We start from the raw sequence: 10,720 nt of genomic DNA, 5'->3' as shown, positions 1-10,720 counted from the left end.
GTTCTTGGGATGTAAGCCTACAGAAGTCTTTGGCCTGCCACCTGACCTTTTTGGACCATTAGCCCCTGCAACCATGTGAACCAGCAGGGATCATCATTCTGCTGCCTGATCCCTGGATTTGGGACTTGCCAGCCCCAATTACATGAGCCATTTCACTGAAGTAACTCTCTCTCTATATATAGTTATATACACTTTACTGGTTTTACTCCTGTAGAGAACCCAGACTAAGAACTGCTCAAACATACAACTTACTCGATGAATTTGATAAAATGCGGAGTCTCATATCCATAGATTCACATTTAAAATCTGATGTGAGGTCCAGAAGTCTATACTTCTCAGAGATCCAAGTTAGTGGTGGAACCAAAACTCTCCATACGAATTTCATAGCCAAATGGCTCACTTCACAGCAATAATCTTTTAAATCCCTTTTCCCATTCCCACAAGCACTGCTGCACTTCAGCTCTTTACCATTTTTAACCTAATAACTTCCTGCCCCAGGTTTTACCCACACTTCCACTACCAGTTACTTTTCCAAAATGCAAATCTGGTTCATGTCATTCCCCAATTGAAAAGTATATTGCCTACCAAATGTTGTTTTCTATTTTTATAACAGTAAAAAAGAAAAAATCAATTTCCCACAGGACAAGGTCCATACTTTCGTTATTGTTTTCAAAGCTGTATGATCTGGCCTCTACTTATGCTTCCAGTCTTATCTCCATCATCATATTTTATTCACATCAATTCTTACAGTTCCTTCAAAACACTATGCTTTCCTTTTTCCTATATAACATGCTATTTATTTATATTTCATGGTCCATTATTAGATTTATCTCCACCCTGACACACTCGTGTGTGTATAAAACTGGCTCATAAAAATGTGTAACAAATTGATGGTTTAAAGAATGGTCAGATAGTATTCTGTCTTTGTACTTTGCACATGCTGGAATGCCCTTCCAGGTGTTAGTATGCACACTGAACTCATCACTTAGTGTCTTGGATTAAGTTTCACTTCCTCTAGAAAGCCTTCCCAGAGTCCCCTGAGAGGTATAATGCTTCCATTATACCTCCATTATGGCATTTTAGCTATACTGTATTTGCTTACATGTCTGTCTCCCCACTAGATAGGAGATGCTCAATATTATTATTAATCTCTCATTCTCCAACAACCAGCATAAAAGCTAGTTACACCAAAAGTGCTCAGTAAATAGGATAACCAGACAACCTGGTTTGCCTGGGAGAGGCCTGGTTTACACCTGTTGTCCTGGAGTAGTGAGGATAAGTGCCTGCTTTCACTTGTGAAAGTGTCCTAATTTAGATGACCGATTTTATGATCACCCTGTCAATAAATGCTGTGGAATGAAAAGATGAACTAATGGATGAAGAAAGATTTCAATTGATGATGACATCTAGGCAGAAAAAGCTGACATGAAAAGATTCTCAAGAAGTTAATAGCCAGCCACTGCACAACCTTCCTCCTCCAGAGGCACCCAGTATTTCAGGAGACAGAAGATGAGTTTGCACAGGCCAGATGCTCAATAACCTTTATTCCTAAGTAAGGTGAAAAATGTAAGCGTATTCCTACTTTGGGAAAACCTAATGTAAATGTGATCAGCATAGCAGAAATGATTAAATACTGCAAGTTTACTGTTTGATGAGAGCTAGATGGTAGAGGCATATAAAGAGTTGACCTAAGTACTTGCTGAAAATCAGAAATGGAGATTAAATACTCCTAAGATGATAACACAGTCAATGGGAAAATATGATTTAAAAAATTCAACATACTGTTTTTAAAACAATCACTCTTAATTGTGTGTGTGTGTATGTGTAAACATACCAGTCAGTTGCCCTTGCTTTTAGGAAAGATACAATTTCCTTGAATTTGACACTAATAAATAAAATAAAATTTATTTTAAAGTTTTTTTTGTTATTCAAGTAGAAAAAGCTGCTTTAAATTACTGTTAAACAAGTGGAAAGTGAGGTAATCCATCTTTTTGATAATCTTCTGTTCCAGCAGTGTCATCTTCTTTGAAAGTCAGGGGAACTACTAACTAGTTGCAGTCAAGCTGATTGAGACTCATGGTGACCCCCTGTGTGTCAGTAAAACTGTGCTCTGTAGGGTTTTCAGAAGTAGGTTTTTTGGAAGTAGATCACCAGGCTTTTCTTCTGACACACCTCTGGGTGAAGTTGAGCCTCCAACACTTGGTTAGCAGGTAACTACGTTAACCTTTGGAGCCACTGAAGGTAATTCCTTGTAAATAAGGCTTTTAATAAATTACAAATCCATAATAGATTCTTGTCCATCTTCTTTCTAACTACTTAATGCACTGTTGCATAGCAACAGTTTTTTGTTTTTTTTTCCTGCTGCTGCTTTGTTGGCAGTCTGAGAGTCTGAAATCTGCATTGGCTTAGTTGAGCTTGAGAATTTTTTTGGTACCAGGGATGCAAATATCCATTGTAGAAATCAGTAGCTGTTAGTGTTTTCTTGAGCATCAACGATCGAACACCAATCCAGCCATCCTAAAGGGCAAAACACAAATAATGAATAGGCAGTGGTGGCAAAACTGAAAAGCTAAGTAAATTTTAGTTTATAAACTTTATCATGAAAACAAATAAATGAGCCAATAATGTTACTAAATGCCTAGCTGCAAGTAACAATATACTAAATAACACATACACAGTTCCTTGACTACAGCTTATTACCAAGGAGAATTAACAAATGTATACAAAACCAAAACCAAACTCATTGCCATTGAGTCAAATCCAACTCACAGAGAACCCCATTGGGTTTCTGAGACTGTAAATCTTTGTGAAAGTAGACTGCCCCATCTTCCTCCTGCAGAGCAGCTGGTGGGTTTAACCACTGACCTTCTGGTTATCCAGTGCCAAATGCCTTATCCACTATGCCACCAGAGCTCCTTAGGAGTTCATCTAGATACCTTTATATGACTCTTTGTATTACTAAGCACAAGAGCCTATTAATTAAATTGGATTTCTTTTAAGAAAGGACTAAAGTCAAAAGTAATAATGTCTTGGCAAAAACCTCATCACTTCTAAAAAATTACGCTAGAAATTCTACAAATAATTTCTTAAGAAAATTAAAATGTCTACTGCCCTAATCTGATGAACAGACAGTTGGCTGAAGTCCTAATCAAGAAAACAAAAATGATACAAGCTATAAACTTAGTAAAACAAATATGATAATGCAAAACTAAAGGATAAGGTACCTTGCAACAAACCAGCAATGTCTGTGACTGTTTGTGGTATATTAGTGATCCTGGAATAACATTGTGTCCTGTTAATTTTGGACCTAAAAAATAAAGAGAGAAATAAGTAATTATGCAACTTCATGATAACTTCTTAAAAAACATTTTAGACACATTTATGGATGCCCTGACTTTGTAACCCAAGATTAAAGACTAAGCCAAGGTATTCTGTGACCATAATGAACACAAAGGAAAGTTTTCCATACACCCAAGAAGCTCTTAACTCTAGAACATTTTGAAGAAATACCTACCCACCAATGAAGAGAGAAACAGGACAGTTAGGTTCTAAGCCATCCCTTCCATCCATGACTGGACAAATCCAAATTCCTAGGACTACCACTGATTAGACCAACGCCCTCTGTGGTTCACACTCCTGAAGACCACCACATTGGGAGGGTACTAATGGTCCTTAGAAGGAACCTTGTGGCTGGTCTAGCCTGAAATGCCCCACACTGGCCTAAGATTCTCCCTAAGCTGCCCAGAGATTTTCATTATGACTGACATTCACAAAAATGAAATTAAACAAGTCATTGTGTACTCCCTGAAAACCTTAATGTAGGAAAATCAGAGCTTGAAATGGATAATACTGCTCTACCTGATTAAATGAGGAAATACATGTGAATGGATACTGTAAACACTGAAACAACAAAGGAATGTAAAGTACTATCATTATTGAACTGAAACAAATTAAAACAATTCTTATTTCTAGTAAATATGGCCTAGAGTAAAACATACAGATTTTCAAATAGACTATAGTGAAAACATTTTCCATGTCGGCTATTCAAAGTTTAGTACCAGCAAGGATGGAACTGTTAACTTCTACCACATCAAGAAGTTTAATGGTATTATCCATCCAGAGTGTCTGCAATGGAATCTGCAAATAAAATTAAAGAAGGTATGAGGAGGAAATACACACAATCCCAAATCTTTCAACTACTTATGTGCCGTCAAGTTGGACCTGACTCATAGTGACCCCTCCTTGGGTTTGAGGCGGTATCACTACAGAAGTAGATTGCCCCATCTTCCTTCCGAGGAGTGGCTGGTGGGTTTGAACCACCAGCTTTCTGGATAGTAGTCAGGTGCCTTGGCCACTATGCTACCAGAGTTTCATGTTAATCCTAGTCTTTCTCCTCTCCCTATTACAGAGGAATTGGGAACTCAGTCTGTAAATTTTATAGAACATAAATGTGACCCTCTGCATCAATTTCTAGAATTTAGATCTTGTGTTATTTGTAAGTCAATGTTTCTATCTTTTTCAGTCTAATTAAAAATTTATGCTCATTATAAAAAATACAAACATTAAACCACTTAGGTTACAAAAAAAATCACAGAAATGAAAATATTCTTACTCTTATCATCAGAGGTTACCACAAATAAGTTTTATGTATTTTTCCCTGTAGTTTTTTGCTACCAATATTATTAGTACAAAATCAGAACATACTGTTTTATAAAGAGTTTTTTACTTAACCATAAAAACCAAGGAGAAATTTTCATACCAGCACACATTATTTCACCCTTTTTATCTGCTGCACAGTATTCTATGAGTACACTATACCGTTCTGACTATCCCATTTTATGAACATATTATAATTCATGCAACTAGTACCATCATAAGGAGCTCTGGTAGCATAGTGGCTAAAGCACTTGACTGCTAACCAGAAGGCTGGCGGTTCAAACCCACCAGCCACTCCCCGGAAGGAAGGTTGGGCAATCCTACTTCCGTAGTGATACTGCCTCGGAAACCCAAGGAGGGGTCGCTATGAGTCGGGGCCGACTCGACGGCACATAACAACAACAGTACCATCATGATGGATATCTCAGTTATTTTCAACTTCTTGCAGTGTGGTAATAAACCTTGTAAATGTATCTCTGAAAACTTTTATGACACACATATGGAAAGCCTAAATTAAAGAATATCAACATTTTATTGTTAACCTATCTTGAAAAGTTAAAAAAAATAATTAACATTCTATTGCTGTTTACTGTTAGTGAGGCTGAAGAGCTTGCCACATAACTTAATTTTATTTCTTTATAAACTGCCTAAGGGAGCTCTGGTAGCATAGTGCCTAAGGTACCTGACTGCTAACCAGAAGGCTGGCAGTTCAAACCCACCAGCCACTCCTCGGAACGTTGGGCAATCCACTTCCGTAGTGGTATCGCCTTGGAAACCCAAGGAGGGGTTGCCATGAGTCGGGTCCGACTTGACAGCACTTAACAATAAACTATTTATTCCTTTGCCTTTTTTTTTTTTTTTAAAGACTATATGCAAAAGCCTTTTATATATTTAGGAAATTAGTTCTTTAATCTTCATATTTATAATGGATATTTTTTCTACTTTGTTGGCCTTTAATCTTGGGTACAGTAATTTTTTCCCATGCATAAGTTTTTCATTTTTATACTTTGTGTTATACTTCATGTTATACTTTGTGATTGTCAGTTTGGCTGGGTCATGATTCTTAGTGGTTTGGAAGTTATGATGTAGTTATCTCCCATGAGATCTGATATAATGTAATTACCTCCATGATGAGATCTGCTATTAGCAGCCAGTCACTTGAAAAGGCACCTTCCTGAGGGTGTGGTCTGCTTCCAATGTATATGGACATCATGGCAAAGCTCCCTGGCTTTTTGCTTCATCTGGATTCTGCATCTGGCCCATCATCATATGACCTCTGGTTCTTTGGATTTAGCCAGCAGCCTACCATACTGCCTGCCAATCTTAGGATTATTACCTTCACAGCCTGAGCCAGCAACCTGCCATTTTACCTGCCGATCTTGGATTCGTCAGACTCTGCAGCCAGCAGCCAGCTGCTGCCAACCTTGGTTCGTCTGCAGCCCCTGCAGCTCCATTAGTCAGGAAGCCTCCAGCCTGACGTCTGACCCAAGGACTTGTAACTTGCCAGCCTCTACAACTGCATGAGCCATTTCCGTGAGATAAGTATCTCTCCATCTCTCTCTCTTTCTATATGTGCGCTTCAGTGGTTTTGCTTCTCTAGCAAACCCAGTCTCAAAACACAGTTACCAGTTTTTTCTCCCATGACTTCAGTGGTTCACAACATACTTAAAAAGATCTATCCTATACTTCATGATTATTAAATATTGTAAAATCATTCAGCTGTGGTTTTTCCATGCCTTATGTTTCATTTTTTACATTTAAATCATTGATTCATCTAGATTTCATTTTGATACTAAAACGTAGGATTTGAGGATTCTTCCCTCCCAAAGGCCTAGCCTGTTGCCAGTACTATTTACTGAATAACGTATCTCACTCTTCCCACCTGCTGTGAAATGGCACCTTTATTACTTAACAAATTTCTAATATAATTGAGACCCAAAAACTCGACTTAAATGTTTATAAACATTAACACACATCAGAAAATAAGTTCTCTCAAGTTTCTGAATTGAATACCTTTATTTTCAGAGTATAATTCAATCCCCTATTTCATAGACAAGGAAACTGTGGCCTGGGGAGATGCAGGTATTTCCCCAGTATCAGACACAGCTATTCAGTGGCAGAACTGGGATCAGAATCTGGGACTTGAAGCAATACTCAGTAATCATTCACTGAATAGCTACAGTAAGCCTTAATATCCTCCACATTGAAATGCAGTAATAATGCCTACAATTATAACAGGTTATAATCCTCAGTAAAGAACCTGACATACCATAGCTGTTCAACGGCATTTCCTCACTTACTCAGTAACAGAGGTGGGTCATTTAAAATCGCACATTTGATAGGTCCCAAGATTCAAACAACACAAGAGGCTATCAAAATGAAGGGAAAAAACCTCATAAATTTTCAAAGCACCAAGAATTTAACACAGGTATTTTTAATAAGCTGTTATATGTGGGTTTAAGAATTTGACTAAAAAGTTGGGCCAAGGCAAAAGGGCAAACTAGAAAAAGCACTGGATTAGGAGAAAGTTTTTTTTTTGTTGTTGTTAGGTGCCATTGAGTCGCTTCCGACTCATAGCGACCCCATGCATAGCAGAACGAAACACCGCCCGATCCCGCGCCAGCTCCATGATCCTTGCTATACTTGAGCCCATTGTTGCAGCAACCATGTCAATCCATCTCGTTGAAGGCCCTCCCCTCTTTCATTGACCCTCCACCTTACCTAACCAGGTAGCGTTAGAAAGTTTAGGTTCATTATTTAGTGACTGGGCAGCACTATGTTAGTCACCTCATTTCCATTTTCCCCATCTATGAAATGAGGATAATAAAACTTAGTTATTTGAAACAGCAAAATATATATTTGAAAGTGCTTTATGATTTCTAAGTCCCCTATAAAAATTTAAAGTTTAAAGACGATTTTAAAAATGCATTTAAGTAAGACTGGAAGAGAGGGAGGTTAAAACAGGACTTAGGAGATGGGACACTGTTGTAGCAATTCAGGTCATAAATGATGGTGGCAGTGGCATGGAAGTGGAGTGTGGCATGTAGGGATTAGTTAAAAAAAATGCATTTCAGGTTTCCTTAGTTTGAGGACAGTAGTAGTTTACTGGTAGAATTCTTGCTTTCCATCCCAGCCAGTGCACCTCCTGTCCAGACACCACAGCATGCTGCTATGCTGCTCAACAGATTTCAGCAGAGCTCCCAGACTAAGATGGACTAGGAAGAAAGGCCTGGCAATCTATTTCCAAAATTAGCCAATGGAAACCCTCTGGATCACAGAGCTTGGATCTTGTTCTGCATGGAGTTGCCATGAGTTGGGGGCTGACTCAAAAGCAACTGACAACAACAGGAAGCTTAGTTTAGGAGATTCATTCCTAAATAAGAATATTTAGAAAGTCAATCTACACACCCTCCAATACTTGGTAAAACTGCAATGTGAGTTCCAACTTACTATATTTCCAATGGCACGATAAAGTCTGAATATTTGCTCTGAAGTTTGTTCCTCCCATTTTATACAGCTGGTACCAGCAGAAATCTTAGGGGCTACAAGATAAAGTCAATAGCAAGAATGAATGTCAGGTTCAGTATCCATGAATTGATAATTATGGAAGCTGAAATAATAGGTACAAGAGAATCATTACATTGATCTCTCTACTTTTATGTAAGTTTGAAATTTTCCATAATATAAAGTAAAAATAAGTAAAAACAGTAACAAAAATATACAAGTATTAGAAGAAAACATTACTTTTTTTTATGACCTGTTAATAAAAAAAGTCTTTCTAATTATGACTCAAAATCCAGCAGTGTGATGAAAGGAATTCTTTTACTTGGTCTTTTGCCTCAGGTCTTTGGAAAAACAGCTTGAGAGATTTTTCTCCTATGCCTTAAGGAGTTATCTTTGCTCTAGTTTTCTACCCTGAACACTTTGTTAGTTCTATCCAGGTTGGCAACATTTCCTAGGTAAGCTGTGAAAACTTGATGTTTTGATACATTTTGTCCAGTCTGGGCTGTAGCCTACCCTGTGAATGGTACGTACCTTTTGGTGATTGGTCAATATACTATGCAAATGAAGTGACTATGGTTCACTAAGGGTTTTGGTCAGTTTGTGGCCCTGCTGGGAGGACCAGACCTTGGAATTGACAAGAAGTTTGCTTATACATGCAGCTAACTTCACTGTGGTTTCAGAAGGAAAGGAGAAAAGATAAGAGGCAAGAAGAGAGGAGAAAAAGAAGAGGTGGGGACCTTCCTCAAAGAGCTGTAACACTGGTCAAGGGCTGTAACACTGAAGACAGTGAAAAGCCTGGAAAAGGCTGTGGTAGAGCCAGCTGAGAAGAGGAGAGAGGTCTTATACTAAAGAAGAGAGGGATGTGGTCTCTACTTCCGGGGAGTCTTTCGTACTTTGCTTACATGCTTCTTCATCCTGATCCTGAGTTGAACCATTACTTCCTTAATAAACCACTTAACTCTAAGTATAGTCTGTGAGTTCTGTGTAGCTACTGCAACGAATTATCAAACCCAGCAGAGAATAGAGGGGGGATGGCTGGTGTCAGAAATGGTTAAAAAAAAAAGGAGAGTGGGGGTATACCTGACTTCTACCTCAGAGGAATCATCTGTGGGCTGCTGCTGATTCCCATTATCTTCCCCTGACTTAGAGGTCTGACAGCATCACATTATAAGAAACAATTAAAAAAGATTGATGTTACTTTGTAAAAATAAGCTTTTGCTTATCTTTTGCAAGACAAAGAGAAATGCCATAAGTCAAAAGATAAACGACAAACTGAAAGAAAATATTTGCAATTTACATCAGAGAGGGAAAATTTCCCTATTGTATAAAAAATTCCTAAACATTGAGAAGAAAAAGACCAAAAACCTGATAGAACAATAGGCAAAAGAGAGACAATTTCCAGAAAAAAATAAATAAAAACATAGGAAAAGCAGTTCTGGTGGTATAGTGCCTAAGGCATCTAACTGCTAACCAGAACGTTGGCAGTTCAAACCCACCAGCTGTTCCATGAAAGGAAGACAGGCAATCTACTTCCATAAAGATTTACCACCTTGGAGACCTGCTAGGGGTTGCTATGAGTCAGAATCGACTGACAGCAGTGGGTTTTCTGAGGTTTAAACATAGGAAAAAGCTCCTTAACCTCACTCACAGGAGTAATGTAAATTAAAACTCCAAGATGTAATTACCTACCTATTAGATTAAAGCAAAAAATCAATTCTGACTCACAGCGACCCTATAGGAGAAAGGAGAACTGCCCCATAAGGCTTCTGAGGCTGTAATCTTTACGGAAGCAGACTGCCACATCTTTCTCCCAGAGAGGTGCTGGTGCATTCGAACTGTGGCCCTTTCCGTTAGCAGCTGAGCACTTAACCACTCTGCCACCAGTACTCCTACCTATTAGATTGTTGTTGTTGTTATGTGCCGTTGAGTGAAATATGCGTAACATGATTCATTCTAGCATTATCTGAAATAGTAAAAGATTGAAAATGACCCAAATGTCCATCAATAAAGAATCTATCGAATAAATGATATATCTACACAACTAAGAACTTATTCTGTCATAAAAAAAGGAGGAAAATTTGTCCTTACTGATAGGAAGTGATCTCTAAGATACACTGCTAAGTGAAAAAAGGTACAAAAGAGTGCGTATTTTATGCCACCTTTTAGGAAAGGAAAAATTAGGTTCTATGTATTTTTGCTTATTTTGGCAAAAGGAAATACTGGAAGGCTAACTCAGAAACTAATTACCTCCAGAAGTTCTGAACACAGTACTCTGACTGTATACCCTTAGTAGGAGATACTGAAAGGACAAAAAACCTTCAGAAAAGTCTTAAATTGTACTCAGTAGTTTTATTAATAGTAATAATATTGGTATAATTTTGAATTATTTTATGTATAGCAAATAAGTAAATAAATAGGTTAATGTTAATAATTTTTTAAAAAGGATATTCAGTGTAAGAAAATATAAGAAGGAGGCGGGGCAAGATGGCGGACTAGGCAGAAGGATTGCACAGACCCTCTTCAACAAAGAAAAGGGAAACCAATTAACACAGACACAGAA

The 10,720-nt window shown here is 37.9% G+C and overlaps 1 protein-coding gene across 1 annotated transcript in view; it reads right to left on the bottom strand.

Moving 5' to 3' along the window:
* Positions 1 to 2,316: 2,316 nt before the first annotated feature.
* MTFMT (mitochondrial methionyl-tRNA formyltransferase) overlaps positions 2,317 to 10,720 on the bottom strand; it is a 27,777-nt gene continuing 19,373 nt past the window's right edge. Inside the window, exons 6-9 of the mRNA XM_007957764.1 lie at positions 8,107 to 8,198; positions 4,059 to 4,137; positions 3,225 to 3,307; positions 2,317 to 2,517 (exon numbers count right to left, since the gene is read on the bottom strand). Of these exons, the coding sequence (XP_007955955.1) occupies positions 2,317 to 2,517; positions 3,225 to 3,307; positions 4,059 to 4,137; positions 8,107 to 8,198 (455 nt within the window). The remainder of the gene's footprint in view (positions 2,518 to 3,224; positions 3,308 to 4,058; positions 4,138 to 8,106; positions 8,199 to 10,720) is intronic.

This window comes from Orycteropus afer, unplaced genomic scaffold (genome assembly GCF_000298275.1).
Source record: "Orycteropus afer afer isolate SDZICR_OR568_19922 unplaced genomic scaffold, OryAfe1.0 scaffold00015, whole genome shotgun sequence".
NCBI classification, from domain to species: domain Eukaryota; kingdom Metazoa; phylum Chordata; class Mammalia; order Tubulidentata; family Orycteropodidae; genus Orycteropus; species Orycteropus afer.
The sequence above is the reverse complement of the archived record's forward strand: the minus strand, read 5'-3'. Positions and strand labels throughout refer to the sequence as shown.